Genomic DNA, 25,922 nt, shown 5'->3' with positions numbered 1-25,922 from the left:
TGTCTACACCCCTGTACGACATCATAATAGGCAATGTCCCTGGCGCTAAACCTCCATTCTCGGTTGACCCGCCAGTTCTCACTGATCAGGCAGTTTCCCTTGCCATTACGGGTGCGAATCGATCATAAGACAGCATTCTACCCAGCCGCTCAAGATGGCATTCACGCTCGCTTCGCGCCATAACGCTGCGCTCACGCGGCTGTCGCATGAGCAGTGTTTTTTTTTATCCCCATCAATAAATTCGCAATTTAAATTGGACGCTGAAAAACGATAAACCATGAAAGGAATTTCATAAGGCGGTGGGACATTTTTTTGTTTTGAATGGTTTTATTTTCTGCTTCTTCTCAAGTCAGAAAGACTGCCTGGAATTTTCCTCGCGGTTTGACGGCCGAGAAGAGTCGATGTAGCTGACTTTTCGCCCTAGCTGCCCGCCGTTTATAAAGTCTCGATCATAAGAACTTTAAACGCTTACACTTTTTTTGCAATATTCCTAACGCCTGTTAACGAGTTACATATTAAAAGAACTATTAAAAGAAACACAAGAAGAGCAAGGGTAAGAATCATGTAAAGAATTGAATATTTTGTGTTATGTGTTTAAAAAAGAACGCAGAAAACATCAGTTGCAACCGCCGAAACAAGCAGTTATACAATGATGCGGCTGTTGGCACATGATAATAAAAGCAGATTACAACAAATCGCAGCGCGTTATCAAAAAATTGTCAAAATAATTCAGAGAGACAATCCATTTGATTGCGATATGCTACAGTATGCAAGAAGCCATATTTAAGCAGAATATTTCAGCAGGTGCAATCAACCGGAAGTGAAGCTGTTCTTATATGAATCGACATAACCACCTCAAAACGCAACATACTCGGATGTATCGCTCTCTAAATGTCCTTTTATGATGTTAAGCATAAAGCACATGCGATATGTTCTGCTTTTTTTCTGAGATGGATACAATCCCAACTCTCTGAACAAGGTTAGAAACTGTCTTTGCGCCTTACTGGTTATTCTGCATCCGTTCTACTTGACAAGTGTGTTACTTGCAGCGTAAAAGAGAGCAGGTGTCAGCTATTTCATCTTATTCATTGCACTGTTTGTAACAAATTTGACATGGTGGTCACAGTGCAGATTGCATGTAATATATCATTCAAGACCTTTCTCCTCTGTAACACGCTAACGTAGACACTCATTGGCTTGGTACTCAAACATAAGTGTTTGTTTTTGTTAGTTTCCGACATGATACCACTTTTTTGTGGCTGGCAGACATCTGCCATGTGTCACGCTATTCCAGTAGCCTCTCTATGCAACAGTTAATGTGACCATATGATCGTTTTAGTAAATCGCACTACATAAAGTAATGTTGACTGCGTTGACCCTGATCCTGCATTTTAGTTTGTCAACAATGTCGGTTATCAAGAGTAAAAACAGCAGTGGGCCCTATACGGAGCCCCGTGGAACACCGGAAGGAACTAACAATGTTCCTGTAGGAAACTCGATAAAGACCACATACAGATGTCTAGGCGACAGGTAGGACTGTATCCAATCAATGAGAAGCTTTTGTTTCGCTATGACCCGCCGTTTTATCACCAGTTAGTGTGCGAGATTTTATCGAACGCTTTGGCGAAGTCAAGGAATATCGATTCAATTTGACTTGAGTCATTAATAGCTCAGGTTAAATCATGAACGGCTTATACTAGTTGGGTTATGCTTGAGAAGCCGTGCCTCAAGCCATGTTGCGCAGGGGGCAGAGTTTACTGCCCATCCAAGAAATTTAAAGGTCCTTATGAATAATGTGCTCTAGCAACTTGCCTAACGTGGTGTTTAGAGCTAGGGGGTGGAAATTATGAATAAGCTGTTCGCTACTTTGCTTAAAGAAAGGCTTAATTTTGCATAATTTTCAACAATCCAGCAAGGCTCCTATAAATTAAGCATTGATGAATAACTATAAACTATTTAGAGGAACATTCTAGGTACCTCTTTGAAAATATATTCAGATGGTTGCCTAGACCGGGTGCTTTCCGCTTAGCTAGAATCAGTAGCAGAATATATTCACAAGACACTTAAATATGAATTTCCTAAATAGGAGGCGTAGAGCTATTATACCTGTAAAGATTGATTTTGACTGCTCGTTAAGTCCATTGGCTGCTTTAAACACATGTGAGATGGAAGTACCATTTATATCAAAATACCTGTGGAGGAAATTATAGGACTGATATATCTCCAGAAGTTGTCGCTGGCTTCGGCCATCCCGTTAACTATACTGGTGTTTAAAAGCTACTGCCTTCCTCTTTCATTTTAGCTTCCAGATTTCTGCTCTCTCACATCTCTGCATGCTTCTATTTAGCACTGGAATAACATTATTTGCTTACTGTTTATGTTACGAGAACTTTGACGAACGGTCCTAGAAAACGGAATCCACATCAGCCTTTATGTCTTCAAATCGAAGTGCAGAGGGGAAGAGACGTTGGAAGAGACGCTTTATTTCCTCAGTGTACACTGCAATGGTCTCGTTTGGGTGTTCTATGCGAAACTGTAGCAGCTGCTGGGCTCTCTACTTTCGCACGATGTTTGTGAAGGTCTTGAGAAGCTGCTCCTTGAAGGCTTCCGAGTTCGTCAGGCTAGCTTCCTCATTCTCAAACCAGATTCTTGCTGGTCCCTCCAAGGCGAAGAAGACGTACCTAAGTTTAGTGGCATCGTCCCAGTTGTTGAAGATAGCCACACGGTCGATCTCTTCCAGCCATTCTTCCGGGTCGGTACCAGGCGTAGCGTCGAAGGTTGGTGGCACCCTGGGCTGGTGAAAAATGATTGGAGTCGTCGTCTGGGGCAAGCTCATGGTGGACGTTGCTACTGGCTTTCGCTTCCAGGGTAGGGTCGGGCAGAGTCCCGAACTCAGGTGCGTCACCTAGCAGACGTCGGCTTGCGCGGGGGACTGGACTCAGGTCCTGCGGTGAATGACTCAGAGGGCTGGCGTCACGACTTGTAGGGGGTGTCCGGAACATGGGAGTATACCCCGCACCTCCACCAGATGTCACGTTGTAGTGACGGCAATCCAGCAGTCAGGAAAACAGCAACAAGCCTTGCAAACGAAGCTCTTCATTTGGGCTGACTTGCGCCCGAAAAAGAACTGAATCACTCGGCGGCGGCGTAAGCAACAAACGTGCTCGTCAGTCGTCGAACTACGAATGCCCGCTGCTCGCGGCATCGTTCAATTTAAAGCCGGCAAGGAAACTTCGAGATAACAGGTCGAGATCATCTAGAGTAATCGAGAAACACGTGGATGCAGCTGTTCATGGCTGTGAACAATCGAGATAAGTCCGGTCGCTTCTCGCGTCACGAACAAAAATGATAACACCCCTTTTCTGCGGCCTTGCGCGAACGAACGGACGCTACAATGATACGTGGTAATAATAACCCTCACAAAGCGGCGCGCAGTGTGGTATTTCTCTAGAACTCCAATAGAGGAGACTACCTGCAGGAAGCACAACTGCAAATCTGCTATAGTTAGGAGCATGGATTTCCATGCTTGAACTCCCAGGTACAGATAGCGGCCATACTACTCCTTTGGCGTATCCTGGAGACTATGCGAAGCCAAGCCAGGTGGTAGAGGTTTCCAAACATCACCGTTCCATTAGGTCTAAAGTGCATCCGCAGGGGAAGGTCGCTGAACTACTTTGCCGCGCTACCACTCATCATAGATACTCGTCGAACTACCCCCACTTGGTGATGGCTACCTCCCCACGGCACTCAGTGAAACGAACAATTCAATTTGGTGTAGCTTTGCCTTTGTCGGCAGGCGCGGTTTGTGCGCTTAATCTGTTGGCTCTTAATGGCGCACTCTTTACGGCGGAAGAAGCAGGATGCGAATGCTGTCAGCGCGCAGAGTCCAGGCTCAAACCTGCGCGGCCCGTTAACACGGGCTACATGCTCAGTAGTTTTTGACGGCGAGTTTCGCCTGCAGTGGCGGCGTGACAAAATGGGGTGAGGAGACTATCATGTGGGAGGTAAGGTTTGGAGCTAGCGCATGCCGTTATGAAAGAGATGAAAAGACTGCAGATGTGTACTCGTGGATGCGGTGCTCCAGTTACCAGGAAGAACGGCAGCTGACTCGTCGTGCATTAGGAGTGAGGACATCATCATCACCTGGGAATGAAGCTTATAGCGGGTAGCGCCCCGTGTGCGAAGCACCGAGAGAGCTTGTACCTCGATGGAAAGGGGATACCCCTCGATGAAGTGTGCAGCAGAAAAGCGGTTCTCAGCAGCAGCCAGCATACTTATTTTGTAAGGAGATGGTTGCATATCTTTTTGGAGAGACAGACCTTCCAACAAGGCAAACATAATTGCGCTGTAAAGATATTTATAGTGTCGTTTGCGCTTTCTTTAATGTAGCTGCTAGTTATAAGAATGTGGTGGGGAACTTCCAGCTGTACAGTGACAGATGTTTGATAAAATACACGCTACACAAAGGAGATTATTGAGATGAGCGTTTGAATGCCTTTTTTCCACGAAAACTGAGGATACGCGCAATGTCACGACACTGAAGGTCACTGGAGCACTCCGAAGACCTCACAGGGTGACATACATGGTTTGTTCTGAAAGTAGTAGGACTGATTTTTTTAAACAAAATTTACTCAGGAGAATAGTACAAACGACTACAATTTTTCAAGGTAGCACCCTTCCGCACCTACACGCTGCTGCCAATGAGTTTTACAGTTTTCGTGCGCCTCCAGGAGCGCCTGGATCGGAATGCTGTTTAGCTCCCTCGTCACGGCCTGTTGAACCACCTCTACCAATCCGTGATGTTTCCCCTTGAGCGTCGATTTTATTCCCGGGAATAGAAAAAAGTCTGGCGGGGCCAAGTCGAGGCTGTAGGGGGGCTGAGGCAGCGTTGCCGCCTTGTGCTGGGCAAAAAATCGCGGTCCTCATTCACATGATGAAGAAGAACCTACCGGTTGGCCGTTTCCTCCTCTGACAACAGTCCCGGCACCAACTTCGCGCACGCTTTCTTCATTGATAAGTTTTCTGTCACGATCTCAAAAACTTGGGTTTTAGGAATGCTCAAGTCATCAGCAATCATTCTAATACTCATTCTACTATCACGTTAAGTAAATGTTTCACTCGCTACGCATTTTCGTTGGTCTTGCTGGTCGAAGGGCGTCTGGAGCGGTCGTCTTCCTCCACTCTTTCCTTACCTTCTCGGAACGGCTTGTGCCACTCAAAAAACACCTGATCAACCCATGGAAGCGTCATCGTAGGCCTCGTTAATCATGTTGTGAGTCTCTTTGCGCGTTTTACCAAGATTTACTCAAAATGTTATCGCGTATCTCTGATCCAGTAAACGCGCGATGATTCTGCGTGACGAGACGTTTAGACAGGGGTTCACAGTACAAGCGACCTCCTCTCATCAACGGCCGAGAGCTGACTGCCGATTTTCCCTAGCATTCCCAATATCCCCCTTCAACGATCCTGCACGCGCATACCACCTCTCGTCCACCCGTTCGCCCAGGAAAAAACCAGTCCTACTACTTTCAGAACAGACCATGTACGTAGGCACTTCAGACCATGCCACGTATGCCAATAGAGAAGGGCTAGAAGTAAAAGCCACCTGGCTTGCTGCAGTCCTTCGCAACCCCATAATACCACGAGGTCCTAGAATGCGATTTTTTTAGACCGCAGCCACATAGCAAAACAGCGCACCAACACTGTGTCGTAGTTACGTCTTATTGCAGTGGTATCATTGAATTGCTCCTGCTACAAAAAGTGACTGCGTGGCAGATCCTGCCGAAGATGCCTGATGTGGTTTGACACTACGAACTTCCTCAATTAGCCGATCAGTGGCAATGCATTGTACCTTACGTCGCGAGACCTTCTATTACGCGACCAGCATTGGGTGTCCAGCAGAAGGACACTGCGTGCGACTACGCACAGTTTTATATGAGGGATGTCAAATGAAGATATGAGGCCGCTTTTATTCTCATATGAGAATGGGTACAATGACTCGCATATGCACCTGGACGCCATCCACTTCGTTCTACGCATGAGTGCAAATCACTAGAAGGGCTTGGCGCCAGCCTTCCTGACGTTTTGCAGGCACGTAAAAATGTCAATAGACATCATTCTATTCAAGTCAGATTATATCAGCGGATTGACGCCAGATGTCAATGACTACCAGAGCAACTGTGTGCGCGTTTAGAAAGTGGAATTAAGGAAGCGAACGGCAGCCGTGAGGAGGCCCGGGCATGTTAGCGGCTATCCATCGATGTGCGCACTCGTAAGTGCATGTTCAGGTCACGCGCGCCTCACCGGTCCGTTAGTGGTGTGTTCCTTTAATTTTTAAGAACGATCAAAAATTCCAACGATCATAATGAGGCGTCGCTGCTTTGCATTTTTATGAGCCCTCCTGCAGTACACTTCTAATCAAGTGATGAACCGTGCTTGACAGTCTGGCCGTGTCCTGTTTTCGCTCAAGCTGTTCAAACAGTGCATCAGTTGATGACTGTGGAAGGCCCGACTGATGCCGCTGGCTGTATTGGCAAGGTTCTTGTTGTGTTAGCGTGTTTAATAAAAAGCACAGGGTACCAAAAACAGTTGTAAATACAGCTTCTTCTCCGCTTGCTTCTGGCCGACGTCTGCCGATCGCAAGAACTGCCGCAGCATTTAGAATATCTGCATGAGCTGAAATGTCAAGCAAAGACTACCTCAAGTATGAACAGCCCAGCAGTTTGTTTACTGTAAGTGTTGTATTTCTCGGTACTGCTTAGACATATATCATACCATGTTGCAGGCTTCGCATTACAATCCTATTTTTGACCCTTCCAAGAATCGTCCGTTCCTTGCCACGTTACAATGCTGGAGTGCAGATTTGGGGTTGCATTATTTATGTGTAGACCTGATTCTTGATAAACAGCGTCCACAGTAATAAAAATATATGCGCTACACATAAGCCTGCTGATGTAGCGCTATAACTGGCTTTTGACTACTGAATTTCAAGGCAACAACAATGCTTTTCTAAAAGACCTTTGTAGGGAACCACATACATACTGCAGTGTCACGCGGACCCACTCTAGCGTTCTCTTTGTCCTGTCAGGACACGCAAGCATTAAACCGTTTTGTTTCGCTGATCTTTTTTTCCGCGAGGCAGAGAGGGCTCTGCAGTCCGAAGCTTCTAAAAAGTACTAATACTTGCGAGCGCACGCAATAAACGTCTTCAGTCTACGAGGAGCGCATTCAAAATTTCTGTCGATGATGTCATCTGCGCGGGCTTCAGAAGGCGCACAAGAACTCTTCATATGTTGTGAAAAGAATACATTGTTCTGCCCACAGAAGTATCTGAAGATATCTGCGTTAGGTATGTGGCATTTTTTTACTGACCATTGAGGAAGTAATCATTGTTAATGTAGGCTGTATTTGTTCATTTTGGTGGTACTCTTTCCAGTAATTAAATCTAATATAACTCTTATATGTTTCGCGCAATATGTGAAAATTTCTTCCCATTTTTCGATGATGTCAGTAAAGAATATTACAAAAAGAAATTTACCAATCACTTTGTAGTAATGCAAGATTGCCAGATCCTCCACCACATGCTTAATTGTCAACAAAGGGCGCTATTTTTGCAACTTTCAGAAGTGCAGGCTTAAACACAGCTATTATGCCAACATTTACTTATGGACACCAAGCGTTATAAATGAATCAGGTTGGACATTCTCGTGTGAGCTCCATGGACAGTGTCTTCCTTATGTCCGAATCTCAGAAGCGGTAGAAACCGTCCTGAATTCCGTGAGTGTCAAATTGTTCGTCGTAACAGTTTGGATATCTCACAAAAGCACAGTAGAAAACGGTGGCTAATCAATACTTCATAACTACACGAGGGGTCGCTCGGTAGCTGTAGCATTTAGCTGCTTAGGCCAAGGTTGCGGCATTCAGTCCTGGCTTCGCTGGCCGCGTTTGGGCGGCGGCAAAAGGTTCAAAACCTGTGTGCTGTAAGAACGGGTAAAAGAAGTCGTGTGGTCGAAATTAATCCGGAGCCGTTCACTGCAAATACTACCTTAGCCCATCACGAGATTGTGCAAGTTGATTCTCTCCTACCCTAATGCTTGCCTAATAAGGCACCCAATACATTTTTAGATACTGTGCAAATCAAGTATATTCCGAACATAAGCACAATTAATGCAAGTGCTTGATTAAGAACTCGTATTAAGCCAGCTGAACCAATGGTTCCATGGACTGAGCAAATTCCGGCTTGGTCACAGCTTACGCGTCAAGAAATTTTTTATTCGTTGATGATTTTGCTTTTTTTTCAGAATTTAAACCTAATATGATTTGTTCTATGAACGAACATATTGTTAAATTGCATAGCGAGACTAATTGTAAGGCATTCGAAAACAATCCAACCAATAAATATTGGGATACGCGGTGCTTCAGCAAATCAGATAATACACTGTGTGCTAGGCGTTTTACCTCGGGACGTGCAACCATGCAAGAATTCCTCAGCGACCACCGTCGGTCAGGCCGAGAGGTTGTCCCAAAAAGATTGCTACAAAACAATCGTTGTTTACCCGATGAAGCGGAGATTCAACGAGTAGACAATGCTACCCCCCCCTCCCCTCCCTTTAGCTTTCCGACGTACCATTTGCCTGTACGGTATAAATGCTAAGAAAGAGAAGTCAAAAACTTCAACGACTGCAGGCCAATCAGCTTACTGTCTGCTGCCTACAACGTATTTATTCAGATAATCGCAAATAGAATGAGGACAACCTTAGATTTCGGTCGGAAAATGATCAGGAAGGCTTTCATGAAGGATACTTGATAATAGACCATATTCACATTGTCATTCAGCTGATAGAGCAATACGCAGAATATAACCAACCCCTAAATATAGCGTATATTGCTTAGGAGAAAGCATTTGACCCAGTCGAAACCTCAGCAGCCATGCAGGCATTGTGGAATCAGGGTGTAGAATAGTCTTATGGGAAAATACTGGAAAATATCTAGAACGACTGCAGAGCTGCCATAGTACTTCACAAAGACAGCAATAAAATATCATTACTGAAAGGTGTCGGGCAAGGAGAGAAGCGCTCGCCAATGCTATTCACCTCCTGTTTACAAGACGTATTCCGAAGTCTGGATTGGAGCTTTTGGCGATAAGAGTTAATGAAGAATACCTAAGTAATTTGCGATTCGCTGATGAAATTGCCTTGCGGAGTCCCTCAGAAGATAAAGTTCAAAGCATGATCCATGAGCTAGACCGGCAGAGCAGAATGGTGGGTCTTAATATTAACATGCAGAAGACTATAGCAAAGTTTAACAGTCTTGCAAGGGAACAGCAGTTCACAATTGGATTACACAGTTCGCGCAACAAAAAGATGCAGAACCACACAAGCCGATCAAACATAAGATAATCTGGGTACCAGGGCACACGGGGGTGGCAGGGAACGAAGAGGTGGACAGGATAGCTCCAGTATATTCTAACTAACGAGCATCCAACGCCAACGACCTTGAGGAATCCCTGCCAATACCTCAGGAATACTCAGCCATATGAACAACTATAAAGGTAGCAGGATGCGGTACCCACAACCGCACAAATTATTAAACAAAGCACAGGCTGTCACATGGAGACAACTAAAAACGGGGTCATATCCAAACCTAAACACACTAAGTAAAATTCCCCCCATACTTTATGCACACAAATGTCCATGGTGCAATGAAAGACCTACACTGTATCACAAACATAGGTATGTCAAAAAGTCGACGTCGTTCCAGTTATACCAAACCCAAATGCGGAGCAATGGGAGGGTCTGTTCTCCAGCGACTGCCGCGATGACCAGATCGGTCGCATACCGCAAACTCAGCTGACGGCAGCATCCAGCGGAGCCCTGAAATAGGGGCAACCAACCGTTCCGGAGATGGACTCATCTGACCGCATGAAAGTACTTGTGCTAGAGCTAAAAACGTAATCAAGTAATCAATAATCAAGGCAAGTAATCAATAAATTAATGCTCAAAGTCTGTTCCCCCCGCCGCGGTGGCAGAGTGGTTATGGCGCTCGGCTGCTGGCCCGAAAGACTCGGGTTCGATCCCGGCCGCGGCGGCCAAATTTCGATGGAGGCCAAATTCCAGAGGCCCGTGTACTTGGCGATGTCAATGCACAGTAAAGATCCCCGGGTGGTCGAAATTCCCGGAGCCCTTCACTACAGCGTCCCTTATAGCCTGAGTCGCTTTGCGACGTTAAACCCCTATAAACCATAAACCAAAGTTTCTTCCTCCTCATGCTGCATATGAATGTACTTGGAGGGAGACTCCCTTGAGGACCTAAAGCCAGGCAGGCGGAAGCGGTAATGGCGGCCGATACGCGATAGCACGAACGGTACATCGTCGTCGTCCAGGTCAGCTGTGAGCGACCGGAATATACTAGGTTGCAACGTTCCCTAATAAGCGCAAGAGCGAAAACACGACAGCTGTGCTTTGGAGAAGCGGGGACCTAAAAACGAAAATTACGGACCAGGTCTTGTTGCGTGTCTGATATTCTTGATTTTCACTTACTTCTTTCGTTCAGTTTATCAACTGATCTCGAGGCAAACAGAAGACTGCACAGATGTAGGATAGGCAAGTGGTTTAGGCTTCAAGGCGTGTATGTTTAGAGTTAATGGGGGTTTAACGTCCCAAAGAGACGCGACAGCGAAGGGCTCCGGAAAATTCGCCCACTTCGCTTTCATTAACCTGAGTATGTAAAAACTTGCTCCATATTGTCTGCAGCTCGAGCAAAGTATGCCTCATTAGGGAGTTTATAAAACTGGGAATCTACACGGGAGAAATTCTTTCCTGCAACACAGATTCTCATGGAGTGAAAGACGAAAGAGTAGCGTTTCAAACGAAGCACCCGAAGTCGCTATGCGGAATGAACAGAAAAAGTGGTGTATAGCGCACATCATATCCGCGCAATGGTATACGCCGGCCAGACACGCAGAGAAACAACTAGCTGCAGGAAAAGAACACAGCCACAACAAACGACACCGGCTCGCACCTAATTTTCATCCCCACAAAATTCGATAAAGGCAGTAGCATGACAAGGTTGCATGATACGACAGTACTAGAGGAAAATAACGACGCGCTAGCATGAGAGCATAGGAGTCTTTCTTCACCAAGCGATACGCAATAAAATTTTGCTAAAAACAAAAGTTAAAAAATGGCTTGACGATCACTCTTCTCTGTAATGCGACCTTTGAGCGCAGCTGCTGCGACATTTCAAACGTAGGCTACCGCACACCGAGCTAGCAGTGCCACACAAAAGTGGCCCTAGTTTTGAGCTTCGGCAGCGCGCACGGCGGTCGGCCGCCGCTGAGCCGCGTCTCAACGAACGAGCGGCGGCTGGCGGTACTCCGCGCCGTCTTTAACCTAGCGCCTGCGAGAACTGGGAGTCCTCGCGACGTGCTCTCCCGTCGGCTCCCGCGCTCGCCGCTTACATCACTGATGACGACGTCGGCGAGCAGACAATGGCGCGTGCTACTATTTCCCCGCGGGTCGTTGTCGCGGAACCTGTGTTCACGCTACCGCCATACCACCCTCCTCCGATTCTCTGCTCGCGTACTCTTTCTTATAGACATCTTTGTTCCTCCGCTGATCTTCGCGTCCTCTTCAACCTCCGGTGAGCTCGTTCGCTCTTGTGGTTGCAGTGAAGGCGAAGCCGGACAGCTCCCCTTAATCTTAAGAGCTTAAGAGCTGCGCTCTATAGGCTTTCCTGGAGTGTTCCTCTGTTCAAGAGCCCATGAGACTTGCTTTCAAGCGTGGCCCAGTAGATGAATTTTATCTGTACAGTGGCTAGATGTGGCAGTGGCTAGGACAGTCTGTGAGGAGGCTGGGGAGGATGAGTGAATTGCTAGGGCACTAAATGTACGGATATTGAAGTATGTAATATTAGAGGACAGGGGTTCTGGATGCTCAAGAAGAAAAGTACGAAGCGAAGGCGGTGGACTGGAAGAAGTGGGGAAAATGTTGCGGTGGGAATGAGTTTGTTGGATGTTGTCTATATAGTGTACTTTGTAGACGACGTAGTGTGGGGGGAGGAGGTGGGTATATCGTGCGGCTTTTCCTGTTGGCTCTGCGAGCGTGCGAGAGTCGAGGGGCTCATTTTTCTGGCAATATATGAATGCGGGTTTCGAGGGCCATAGACTGGTGCCCCGGCGCTTATTTTGCGGGAAAACGCATGGACGCGCCTATTTCCCAGGATCTTCATTACCAGCGCCCATACAAAAGTGATTTCTTGGTTTGATGCTGCTGATGTACCTCTAGAGTGGACCGAACGTGTAGGAATGATTCCTTTACTGAAGTGTCCGTACGGTGTTTCAGAACAAATGGTTGTGTGACCTCTGAAAACGGAGCGTGTTTCTGCTATAGGCATAGATTAGGCTTGACGTGATTCTTAAATGACGTTCGTGGTTTTGGGAGTTGCTGTTCATCAGGTAGCGCCGGTGTCCAGATAGGCGGCTGTGTGGGTGCCTTTTGATACTACACCGAGGAACGCATGGCTGTAAGCGCGAGTTCTGCTTCGCTGACGTTGCAAAATACTTTAAACCATTTCTCTGACGTAGGAAGTGCCAATATTTCTCCGTGCTAGACAATCATATATCGAGCCTCTGCGTTTTTTTTTTTTTAAATAAAGCATTGTTGGTTGCGTTGCGCGTGCCTTCATGTGTCTGCAAAGTGGCTTCAAAAAGTTTGGGTCAACAGACCAACCCTGAAATTTTGTGGAACTAGAACTGACTAAGGTGTGTAACCAAGAGCCCTCCCAGGGCTCGATTGTTTCTCTCTCCCACTATTTTTCTCTTTATGAAGCTTAATGGGGTAAAGGGCGCATAATGACGCCCTGTTGGTAGAGAAATATGGCCTCATGGAAATCAAAAACAACCCATTTCATCAGTCATAGGTTTAGGCCTACTTTTGCGTTCTATTAGCTTATTCGCGTTCTAATAACGTTGCATTCTAATAACTTATTTAGGCTTCCTGGACTATATAAGGCGCCTTGATGTGACGTGTAAAATTGTGTTAGGACAACTGAGGTGTTCAAATAACTGAAAAAAGACCGCTGACATTTTTTTTAAGGCAACTCTTGAAGCAGCTTATGCCAAGCGTTCTAAGCAATTACAGGCACGTATAAGCTACTTTTCAGTGCACGCCGCAGCCATTGTTCGGTTTCTGTACCATTAACCGAAACAACGTTAAGAAGAACATCAGTTGTAAATTTTTTAATAGGGGATAGTGGAAGTGATCCATGTATGTTAGCGTGTATGCTAAAACACGCAAGCAAAAAATTACGCCTGGAGTGCTTTAATATTCGTACGTCGCAACGGCAGCCGGTCATTCATCGCCTGCACTGGCCTACATTCTTAAGATATTATTCTAGTTTAATCATCGCAGGTAAGGTGCTATGCCAGGAAAAAACTGTGATCTGTATGAAACGACTGCTTTGAACTTGCTGCGATCAAATGCATCATTAACACTCGTTAAATTCATTACTCAAAAACAACATTCAATAATATCCGCAATGTGAGCAAAAAAAAAAGACTACTGAGAATAATGTGCGGGGTTTACAGGAACCACCGTTCACTACAATTTATTAGTGAGACATGGGGCGATTGTAACAACACTTCAACAATCAACGAAAAAAACATTCTGCATATGACGAAGGAAACTTTGAAATTCGAAGCACGTAGATACATCTCGGACTAATTTTAAAAGCGTGGTTCTGATCTACATTTTGCGCGCTAAATTTTGTTTTGAATTAAACTAGGTAGCAAGACCATTACAGCAAATTCATCTTGACTTTTTAATTTCAGGAGTATGGATCTTGTTGACGGCAGCTGTGCACTCTATTGACTATGAAGCCGATAAGTACTCCAAGCCGGACGAAGTATACAGATATCAAGATCCGAGAACGGTTCGAATTCTTGTGGTTATCAATATGAAACATAATAAGTACTTCTTTCGCAAAATGCGACGAATTCACACTTTTAAGCTTGAAAACTAATTTTAAGGTACCAATTTAGACACTCCAGATAGTGAACGGGGACAAAGAATCTACGCTCATTGCGGGTGACCGAAATGCAGATTGAAGAAAAATTGGCGCAAGACAAAATGCTTTCTTTATGTGTATTTTCTTTATTTTTGCTAGGAAATCAAGCGACGCGTTGTTTAGGAATGCGAGGAAAGAATTTTCTCATTCAATATTACTGTTTTTATTTTACTTGTACATTCTATTTATGCATGCAGAATTCTGGCGAAGAAGTTCAGAAAGGGCCCTGTAAAATTGAGCAATATTTTGTGAAATATCAACAATATGAACTGAACTGTTTTGTGCTTGATGGCAAGTTTGTAGTGATGCTACAAAGAAATATTTTTTTGCAGATTGCGATTGTTTATTCTCCATTTTTTTCACAGGTTGTAAACTATTATGTGAATATAGAGCAGATACGCTGTTCGAATGCACGCGAGCATTCCGGCGAGTTGAAGGAAATATGAAAGATTGTTCCTATAAACGTATTGCTTATGGGCTGAGAATGTCGATAGATTTACAAGTGGTGTCCATAGTTTTACAAGTCCCCATTACGTTTTTTTTATTATTGTTACAGAGGAATTGGCTGCACTGCCCGTGAAAAGCACTTTTATCATTGCTGATCTTGCATTACTGAGCAACAGATAAAGCTATTATCGAGGTTTTTCTATCGCTTTTTTATACCTTATAGGCAAGACGATGTGTAGAATAGTGCCATGTAGAAAATGCAAAAGAGGATGACCCCGGAAACACTAACCTAAGCTATTTAAAAAAACGAGAATAACAGAATAACTGCGCCCGTGTCGTGCCTTCTCGTTCTGTCTTTGTTCTTTGCGCAGTTTTCAGTATGAATTACTACCAACTAGCCTAGTTTACCGTTCTTAAGAACAGATTGTGAAATTAAAACATCCTCCAAAACACTTCATGCGCTTTATCACGACGCATCGTGAGGTTATACTAAACAGGTACTGTACATCCAGCCTAATACATATCGTCTCACAATATTGGAAAAGTATTCCTCTCCATATATAAACGGAAGCCAGTAAGTTATACTTTACTTGCCAGAATGACACTTTAGAAGCCACGCTCTATCCTATTTGTTGAAATCAAAGGAAATCTCTCCCTAGCGTTGAGAACATTCATTTACCCTAAACGACAAACAGACACTGAGCACTGAAGTTGCGTTCGTTACACGATTGCCATTACAGATGCTAAAACACAATAACACTGTTTATCTCTTTCGAGCATCGAATTCGTGGGGCTCACACCACGTCTTGTGCCTAAGGTCGGAATTTCTTAGCCAGAATGGCACTTCATACCGTCGAAGGATTTTGTACATCGCACCGAGAAGAACGTACGTGTACTTTTTGATCTCTTTGTTTGTTTATCCTAATGAACTGAGCTACGAAATCTATGCTTTTTTGGACTAGTTAGAAGCACATGTGCAGTTTTTTTCGGACTGGCAAGATTTCGAGCAGGATACACGAGTCTTGGGTGTTGCAAGCCCAAGTTTAAAAATCTTTACTCCGTATTTCTGCAACCTAAGTTTGACCCCAATGCTCGAGGTTCTCTGGAGCACACAGCTCTTTCAATGGCTTCAAGAATCAAAAGCATGTTATGCGGGAACTTCCCCAAAACGCAGGGGGGGGGACAAGACAGGAGAGAGGGACACTTTATCTTGGTTTAGATTGTCTTTATCCTGCCCCCTCGTCTTAATCAGTGGTTAGCTGGGCATGCGCATTCAGTTCTTCCAGACACTAATTCTGCTTTCGTTTCTTTGAGTTGCAAGTTAGCGCTCGTCCTGTGTCCCTCTCTTGAACTCGTCTTTCTCTCGCTGAGCCGAGCTGTAAATATTAAAACTATGAATCCAGTCTAAAGGAAGCGGTCCGGCTTCTATAAAGATGGCGATATGTGTTCTTTCACGTTCTGACTTTCAGGAAATCCCTGTTGGTTTCCTTCATTCCGCTTAGTGTTATTTAACACCATGTCGCTTATCACAGATAATCCGGCATCTTCGTCAGTGTTGAGAAGCACACTGCATGGCAGGAGGGCCAATTAGGTCACGTGAACTTCTGCAATCACAGTTTTCCGAACGTATTGTGAGAAAATTGATAACCGTAGGAGATGGTTGTTTAACTATAGATCGGTCGAGAAAGGCAACCCGAGTCTCACAAGCACCGCCGGTGGCAGCACCTACCGTCGCAGGGCTGTGGCGCATCTCAGTAATTGTGGAGGTAACACACTCAATTTCTCCTCACTACTGAGACTCTAGGTGGTAATCTGTACACATCGAAGTAGCGGCGTTACAAAGTTTCTCCTAGTATTTTTTCAAAGGGATTAAAATTTTAACAATGGGCGCCTTTGGGAACGAAGAGAATGCAAAGCCTATTGGAGTGATAACACTCCAAGCAAATAAAGGGGGATGCGGCAAAAATGTATAGAAATTTTAAAAAATTGAGTTTTTTAATTCATATTTTTTATTATATAGGTCTTCATACCCCTCGTGATGACAATGTATAGCAAGTTATAATTATTCAGAACATCAAACTCTTGCACGCGTGGTCATCAAACCTTGTAAGCAGAGGGCGCTGCTTATGGTACCTCCACATCGCGATGTCCTCTGGCATCTCCTGGGCTCTTTGTTACAAATAATAGTAAAATGATTTTGCTTGGTCCGCATAAATCCTGAGATATTCAGTAGTGTAAAGATATTTTTGCAGAGATATACTAATAAGGAAAGTTTATGCCAGCATTATAATTGTAAAAAATAATAACATATTTGATGCTGAGATCAAGGCTTTGGTGTAGATACAAACACAAAAGTCTGCAGTTTGCCATCAAATAAGTAGCGCGCTGGGGACGACTTTTCTAGGATGGTAATTGTAATTGTTCAGAAAATATGCTAGCTGGCTTAAACTATAATGCAGTTTTGAAATCGTCATAAAAATCATATATTTGTTAGAAATTATTAGTTAAAGGCAAAAATAACATAGTACTAATTGCCGCGTTGCCCCTATAAATTCTAGAGCTATTGTTCTCTCAGGGAAAGTAGTAGAAAATTTGAAATATTCAAAAGAAGGTTACTGCGTTTTACCTTTGGAGGGCAGACAGCTTTTGTTTACACACACTTGCATAAGTTATGCTTTTGCCGAGTGGTGTATTGCTGCGCTGCACTGATAGAGGTTCTCTGATCGAATGTTCCTTACATCGTGTGCACCAAGTGATCGAAAAAGAAGTGACCTCGACACCTGTCCCGAGTTCGTTCGCTTTACCTCATAATTACAGAATTCTTTATATTTGTTTTTGAGCCCGTTAGCCCGTTATTGCCGGATGATTGAGCCAGTTAGCATTACCACACTCATTGAAGACCCACACAGTTTTGCTTTTTCGCACTACTCGGCAGAAAACAGTGTCTGACTTGTACTCCAACAGAACGGGAAATTTGGGCAGTGAAAAGAACAGCCGACAATTTCTGTCGCTGAAATATTGCTTGATTTTCTGTCATCTCTTATTCCATCAGTATCCAATGACAACTTTCGTACCCGAATGCCTACCACTGACTACACCGCGCCTCTATTTTCTCTTTTGTATGTACTCACCGGCTGCATACACACATTTGTCCGCTAAATTTATTTCTGCTGCTCTTGATACAATTGTTACATAGAAAAATGAACGTATAATCCGCCAGTAGGCGTCAGGAGCGTTCGTACGATTTAATCGGTGGAGCCTGTCATCCGCATAATCTGAAGCTACCCCATTTACGCCTAGCAACAAAAGTTGCCAAATGACTGTGCACTTCATAGTCGTTTACTTGACCGCAATAGTCGCACTGACACGGTTAACTCTTTCGTGCAAACTGAGCAGAGATTCAATGCTGTAGAATGCATTGGGAAAATATCACTGAGGCGTTGGTACTAAAGTTCGCCTGATGTTGGAATAATCCACTGATAAGTCTTGTTAGTTCTTTTAAAGGCACAATGCGGCAGGCCAGAAAAGTAATGCTAACGCTGCGAAAAGTAATGCTAACAAAGACGACGCATGTTTGGCAAGTAGCTACTCTAGAGCTTTTTTGCTTTGGAAAGTGAAATTGACTGCAGAACCCTAAGCCTTCCCTAATATGCTCCGCAAATCAAATCATCGGGACATTTTTAGTGGCTTCTTTCTAACTGTTCCTTACCCTGCAAGGTTCAAAATTTTCGTTTCCGTGCGTTAGTTTTCAATGCTAATGTATTATTGCGCAATCTTTGTGACATGTTCAAATTCTCTTGTTTGGCTTATGTGCGCCCTTTTTGTTTTGCAGGAACCAAGAATTTAAGGCGCATTTCTTGTACGTGCGTATGATTCTTTCGTTTGTTTTTCAATTGATGGAGTGCAGTGCTACAGGAAGGCCTTGAAAAGGTCGCATCCTTCAAAAATTATTGAGAAATGCGTTAGATTCCGCTGGACGAAGAGGGTCGGGCTTTTCAAAGACGCGTAATAAACCTATCCAATATGGCCGCCCAACTCGAAGATATTTACCTTACGATGCCTAGCTCCCACTAAAAGCTGATGTTTTACCAGCAGAGAAAAAACTGCATATGCAAAACTGTAAAAACTGAGAAAGATGAGCATATATAAATAATGACCATAAAGAAATAAATAACCTGGCTTATTTGTGATGTTTCTCGTTAACCCGCTTTTGCCGAAGAGTGTTGATATTTTTGGGTAGCTGCCTGCTGCTAGACCATTATGGGACAACGTATAAAAGTGCCTCGGTTGAAAAGCCGTCGCTCTAACGTGGGATTGACAGGAAAGCCTCTAAAACATGACGGAAATATATCCAGAAGTTTCAAATTAAAAAAGAAATCACCGGCATTATGATCCGGTCCAGGCCCTCTACGTGCCACTCGGGAGCGCAGCAAATATGCCACAAATTCATTTTTAACATGGTATTTGATACGGTGAAGCAATGTCATATGCCTATGTAGATTAACAATGTAAAAATCACAAAGCAACAATCACAAGTCAATACAAGCATAATACGACACGCCTAAACAACCAAGCACGAGAAAAGACATACACAGGGCACATGGCTACTGCATCACAATACGACACACCTAAGCAACGACGCACTGGAGAAAGGAAAATGAAGAGCGCAGCGTTAGGAGTAGTTGCCACTCTGTTTCGAGCTCAGTCTGGGCATACAATTCCTTTAGATAAAAAATCAATCTGCTGGAGAAGCATTTTGTACAAACGACGCATTAACAATGTCGGTCCATCATGCGATCTTTCCTGAGACTGTGTAACCCATTCGGAAAGGAAATGTCAAACTATACACCAACAAGTTGGAGTTCAGGATGATATTACACATAGTGCCGTGTCAAATTGTCATCTTTTTTCAATGTCCGCTGCAAGATATGCTAAAAGTGTATGGAGTCTTGCAATAGATGAAACAGTGCTTAATTGCTTGCCGTTTTTTTCTAACAATTTTTCAGCCGGAAATGTCTCGCTATGTAGCTTGGAAAAATGTTTCCGCACGTGATGATAATGTAATTTACCTACTCTTTCGAGTAGGTCATGTCCCGGCAAGCCAATACGCATACACGGTACAGTACAGAGGTGGAGGGAAGTTCTTAAAAACTAAATCCTTGTACTCTCTTGTACAGGGGCTCCGTCCAGTTCTCTTCTCTTGAGTGTGCGTGTGGCTTTTGGCGCCTTTTAAATACAGGGATCAATTACGAGCTAGCCCAAAAAGAAGTTCTCTTGGATAACCGTTTCCTCAACACTGACGACAGGAACTCAGGAGAGAAACTAACACGCAGGAAACGAAAAGGCAAACATACTTTATGCACGAAGCCCACTAACTCCAGCGATCAGAAACATTCGAAGAAACAATAGAGGGGACCGCCAGGGGGCGTCGAGGAGTCGGACGCGTTCACGTCGGCTCCGCGAAATCAGTGATTTCATGAAAAAAACCCCTTCAAAAAAGAAACGTACCAAAGAGTCGGATCTTGAGACCAAATTCGAACAACTAAACGACAAACAACAACAGGATATGAAACTACTGAACGGAACACTAATGCAATTCATGAAACAAGTCACAGAAACGATCAGAGTAGAATTTGCAAAGCGAGACGCTGCTCTCACGGCGGAATTTGAGAAAAGGGACAAATGGATATACGCGGAATTCCAAGCAACCAAAAATGCCTTGGCCAAAGAACAATAATACTATCTGGCAGTGGAACTGTAGGGGCTTTCTGCGTAAACGGGCCGTTTTACAATCGTTCCTTGCAAACGGAGACAAACCCGAAATTATAGCTTTACAAGAGTGCGGGAAAAACGCGAAGCTGCCCGGTTACAAATCGTACCCGGGCCGAGGTGACAACACGCAGGTTGCCACCCTTGTCAAACGCAACGTTACCGCGCTGCAGCACGAGACAGGGCACGTCCAATTAGATCACACTCTAATCGAAATGATACCGCGTAAGCGGAGAGAGAAAAGCCTATTCGTCTTAAACGTATACAGCTCTCCGAAACAGAGAAAGGATTGCGGCTTCGACAGGTTATTCGCAAAAACGAAACAGATAGCGGGCAAAAACCCTATCGTCATTGTCGGGGACTTTAACGCTCATCATCCCGCATGGGGATACAAATATACGCAAATCAAGGGCAGAGAACTCTGGGACAGTATTCTCCACAATGAGCTCATCTTGATCACTGACCCCATAAAACCAACAAGACAGGGCAATAGCGTGAGTAGGGACACTACACCTGACCTAACTCTCACCGGAGGCCAAATCACGGCAAGGTGGTGTAACAAGGGGGAGGACCTAGGAAGCGACCACAAAATTATTGAGATCGTGGTAGAGGACGGACCGCCCACACCGAAACACAAAAAGGTCGCAGCGGTAAATTGGGATCTATTCAGGGCGAACCTTCATACCAGAGACGCAATCAGGGACATAGAATCTTGGGGCACCGACATTCTCGCGGCAGTTAAAGAAGCCACCGAAGAGGTGGAAGCAGACGAAACGCAAGAAGAGGTAGACAGGCGTATGATAGGCCTGTGGCGCAAGAAAAGGGAGCTAGAAGAAAAACTTGCTCAAAACAAGGGGAACAGAAACATACGTAAGCTCTTAGCCAAACAGAATAGAGATATCGAGGAGCACGCGCTGAACTTAACCAGACAAAACTGGGGTAGTATCTGCGAGCAGATGGACCGCAGAATCAGCAAAGCCAACACGTGGAAAATGCTCAGACATCTCTTAGACCCGGACAAGACAAAGTATGAGGCACGACAACAACTACAGAAACTCGTATATAAACACGAAGGCACTAGCGATCAACTAATCTCTGAAGTGAGGGACAGGTACTTGAGGTGCACACCAACCACACCCCTCCCCGAGTACAAGGGCGCAGAGAATCCTCTTCTCGATGGGCCCATCACCATCGGAGAGGTTAGGGCGGAGTTGAACATACTCAGAACTAAAACTGCGGCAGCTCCAGACAGAATCAGCAATCGCATGCTGAGGAATTTGGATGATGCATCAATTAGAAACCTAACAGCGTACATGCAGGAATGTTGGGACAAGGGCCGAATCCCAGCTTCGTGGAAAGAGGCAAACCTAGTCCTTATTCCAAAACCAGGTAAGAAACTAAGTCTCGAAAACCTGAGGCCCATTTCGCTTACCTCATGTATAGGAAAGCTAATGGAGCACGTTATTCAAACGAGGCTAAACAGATTCCTAGAAGAACAAAAGCTTTACCCCGACACGATGATCGGATTCTGGACACATCTTTCTGCATGCGATGTTATGCTTCAACTTAAAGAACAAGTGCTAGACAACGAAACAGCTGATACCAGAGTAATAGTCGGCCTTGACGTGGCCAAAGCTTTTGACAACGTTGACCACGCAGCCATATTAGAACGCTTAGAAACTATAAATGTAGGGGGAAAGGCATACAACTACGTGAAGGACTTTCTTTCAAACAGAACAGTTACTATCAGCCTAGGAGAGAAGGAAGAAAAAGGCATAAGGCTGGGCAACAAAGGTACTCCTCAAGGCTCGGTCCTATCACCAACACTCTTCAACATTGCAATGATTGGCTTACCACAGAAATTGGCGTGTATAGAAGGGCTCAAGCACACAATATACGCGGACGACCTCACCCTCTGGGTTACCAGAGGCAGTGACGCGCACATCGAAGGTACCCTCCAAAGAGCGATCGAGGAAATTGAGTCGTACCTAAAACAAATAGGACTCAAATGTTCTGCCGAGAAATCGGAAGCGCTCTTCCTCGGCCCACAAAAGAGACAAAGAAAGCCCCATGAACATGGGATAATGCTAACGGTAAACGGGGACAAAATACCCTCAGTGGAGATGATGACAGTACTGGGTCTTAGGATACAGACAAACGGTAAGAACACCGAAACGATACGAAAACTCGAATCGAGTGTAAGCCAGACGTGTAGGCTACTCAAAAGAATAGCAAATAAACACGCGGGAATGAAGGAGACGAACCTCTTAAGACTAGTTCAATCATTTGTAATCAGCAGAATCACATACGTGGCACCATACCTACGGCAAGCCAAAGCAGAAAAAAACAAGATTGAAATCCTAATTAGGAAAGGCGTCAAAACCGCTCTGGGCCTCCCCCCGTACACATCCACCCAGAAAATTCTGAACATGGGGATTTCGAACACACTAGACGAGCTCATTGAGGCTACCAGAGTAGCGCAACAACAACGACTCCTACGCAGCCATTCGGGGCTAAAAATACTAGAAAAGCTAGGCTTCAAACCTCGAGCGCGGCTCAAACACACGGAGAATATCCCAACAGACATAAGGAACAAAATCAGAATCCCACCACTCCCAAGGAATATGGATCCGGTACACCATGAGGGTAGGCGAAAGGACAGAGCGAAAGCTCTGCAGAAAAAATTAGCCAATAGACAGGACGTGGTTTACACGGACGCGGCGGAATATGAAGGCAGAACGGGTTTCGTAGCCCTAGCGACCAGGGAGGGCGGAGACCGAGTCTCGTGCTGCAGCACCCAACAGAGAGATGCAACAGCGGCTGAGGAGGTAGCCATTGCGCTGGCTTTAACTCAACGGAATGTCAGGGTGATTATAACAGATTCCAAATCGGCTATCCGCGGCAACTACAACGCAGGCAGGGTATCTGTCGAAGCAGTCAAAATTGTGACTGCCGGCCCTACACCGGCAGAACTAATTAACCTTGTTTGGACTACGGCCCACGAGGGCCTCCGGGGAAACGAGACAGCGCACGCATTGGCCCGAGGACTCACACACCGGGTCCCCAATGCGGTCTCGTCGAGCAGAGAGCCCCTTCAGACGAGCGAGGAGCTGAACACGTACCAAGATATTCTTAGCCATTACAGATTAGGAAGACAGACATTACCTGGAGCATGCAAGGGCCTCAGCAAAAAGGAAGAGGTCATATGGAGAAAGTTACAGGCGGGAGCTTTTCCGAACCCACTCGCACTAAGCAGATGGCATCCGGCGATCCAAGACCCCAGGTGTAAACAGTGTAATGAAATAGCAGACATGATCCACATGGTGTGGACATGCCCTAGCCACAACGAACCAGACAGGAATATAGAGTCCTGGGAGGCTTTAATGGCCAGCCAGAAAGAAGAAGAACAAAAAGAAGTCATCCGTCTGGCCCTGGACACCGCTGAATCCCAAGGGATCCCAGCCTGCTGAAAGGGGAGGAAGATGACGGCGGTCAAGACTCGTCTTTTTCGCCCTCTGATTCCTTGACGGGTGCAAATAAAGTTATTTCATCATCATCAAGAAACAATAAGGTTCGGTAAAACATGAACTAAATTAACTTACAAGAATGCATGCATTAGTAGGTGTGTGGCTATTCTTAAGGCGTAGCTTAAGCGTCCTCGTAATTTTTGCGGAATTCCCTACTGCGCAGACTGCTGTAATAGCCAGGCAGGGGGGGGGGGGGGCTGAAATTCTGACTTTTATTCATTTGGCCTTGAGCTTAGTAATGCCACGAATAGTTTCCTGCAATTCACGTCACTGACACCAGTTCACAAATAAAAATCGAATAGTGAAGACGAGAGAAACAGGCTAATGGATAAAAGCAGAACGTGGCTTTGGCCCTTTGTACAAGTTTTAACATCAATGCACAGTGCTCGCAGTTTGCGCAGCTGTACAAACACAGAAAGCAAAGCTCGATTTGCGTTTCCCCCTTCATAAAACTGCAAAAAATCTTCCTCCTCGTGCCTGTGCTCGTCACAACGATGCCGAAGTTTTCCTATCCATCAATCATTAGAAACTGAATCATCCGCTTTTTCCAAGTTCGATCCCGGCCGCGGTTGCTGAATTTCTTTGGAGGAGAAATTCTAGAGGCCCGTGTGCTGTGCGATGTCAGTGCACGTTAAAGAACCCCAGGTGGTCGAAATTTCCGGAGCTCTCCACTACGGCGTCTCTCATAGCCTTAGACGCTTTGGGACGTTAAACCCCATAAACTAAACTAAACTTTTCCAAGTGGTGACAGAGAAGCGGTTTACCAGGTAACAGAGAAGGTTTTAATACCTTATCATTCGAAACGGTCGATTGTCCGTTGAGCCAGTGCTGTTGGACTACTATAAAATAAAGACCTGGATGATAGGGTATGAATTACCGGCCTAATTTCGTTCATAGGTGTCAGGAGGCCAGATTTACATCGATACTAAAAACTGTTGAGATGCACGCTTCCAGCTCAAACTCGCAGCATTTATAAATGGGGGCAAGCAGGGAGCGAGAATTTCTCAATTTGCTGCAAGAAGTACTATGGCGATCAACTTATTAATGTACGCGTGTTCCCGGAAAAAAATTGTTGACGCTCTACCTCGCTACGCAGTTGCTTGGTATTGTTACCAGCGCATAGAGCATGCACGTTCCCTCATACACCGACACATTTCAGGTGACTTAAATAAATTTTCTTTCATGCCCGTATCCCGTGAACTTTTGATCCCGATGGTACTTTTGCATAAGCGTGTTTTATAATATTGTCACATAATGAGGCATAGAGCGATATAAACCTGTGGTGAACGAATACCCACCCGGAATAATGCGCACCGCCCTTAGTAACACGCACCTCTTGTACACAGAGGGAAGACAGTTATTCCGCATCACACGTGTATGTTTAAGCATGGTAGAAAACGCGACCATGAGTTTTTATTGCGAAAGCAATAATACTGCTCGCAGTTTGAGCCCTTCAGCGTCGTCCCGGTGGTTTAACCACGTTTGACCTTTAGCATGACCTCCGCTGTGACGTCACGCCAGCAGGAGAGAGACAGAGCCCCAACTCGTCGCGGTCATCGCAGAGTAACCAAGGTGCGCCGAGCAGCAGCTGCGCGGCACTGCCGCGAACAGGCGCTCGCTGTGATGACGTCACGCCAGACCGCGAGAGACAGAGCCCCAACACGTCTCGTCACGGTCGTCCCAGCGTAATTACGGTGCGCTGAGCAGCAGCTGCGCGGCGCTGCCGCGAGGAGGCACTCGCAATGATGACGTCACGCCAGACGGAGATATATCGGGCTCCGACCCGGCTCGTCGCAGTCGTCCCGGCGTAAACACGATGTGTGTTTCAGCCAGGCCATGTTGTCTGACATGCACAAGGCAAGGCTGCAACGATTCGCTCAAGCTAGGAAACGACGGCGGGCTGAAGAAACGGATGAAGTTGCTTTCGGAATTTCCGGGCTTAAACAAGCTGAGCCTCTGCCAATTTTTTTTGCCCCTTTTCGACTACTCCTCTGTGCTACACAAGAGACTACCAGTGGACATTCAGAACGATGGCGTCCTAAAAGAGACGTTTGGAGTAGCCGGAAAGAAGAAACATGCAATGGGGCGAATAAGCATTGCGGATACTCTGCTCAC

The 25,922-nt window shown here is 45.3% G+C and overlaps 1 protein-coding gene across 4 annotated transcripts in view; it reads left to right on the top strand.

Annotated features, from left to right (window-relative positions):
* Positions 1 to 25,922, top strand: part of LOC149333894 (uncharacterized) — a 42,897-nt gene that overhangs the window by 2,991 nt on the left and 13,984 nt on the right. Inside the window, exons 1-4 of one of the 4 annotated variants that reach the window (XM_089556133.1) lie at positions 11,359 to 11,640; positions 13,829 to 13,929; positions 15,252 to 15,397; positions 18,344 to 18,370. The exons of 1 other annotated variant lie outside the window; for it this stretch is intronic. In XM_089556133.1, coding sequence (XP_089412259.1) covers positions 11,466 to 11,640; positions 13,829 to 13,929; positions 15,252 to 15,397; positions 18,344 to 18,370 — 449 coding nt within the window. In that variant the 5' untranslated portion in view covers positions 11,359 to 11,465. Of the gene's footprint in view, positions 1 to 11,358; positions 11,641 to 13,828; positions 13,930 to 15,251; positions 15,398 to 18,343; positions 18,375 to 25,922 lie in introns of those variants that run through there. 2 more of the 4 variants (XM_089556136.1, XM_089556135.1) reach the window with 2 other exon arrangements.

Source organism: Amblyomma mixtum, chromosome 8, assembly GCF_055824585.1.
Source record: "Amblyomma mixtum isolate Tamu chromosome 8, ASM5582458v1, whole genome shotgun sequence".
Taxonomy (NCBI): Eukaryota; Metazoa; Arthropoda; class Arachnida; order Ixodida; family Ixodidae; genus Amblyomma; species Amblyomma mixtum.
The sequence above is the reverse complement of the archived record's forward strand: the minus strand, read 5'-3'. Positions and strand labels throughout refer to the sequence as shown.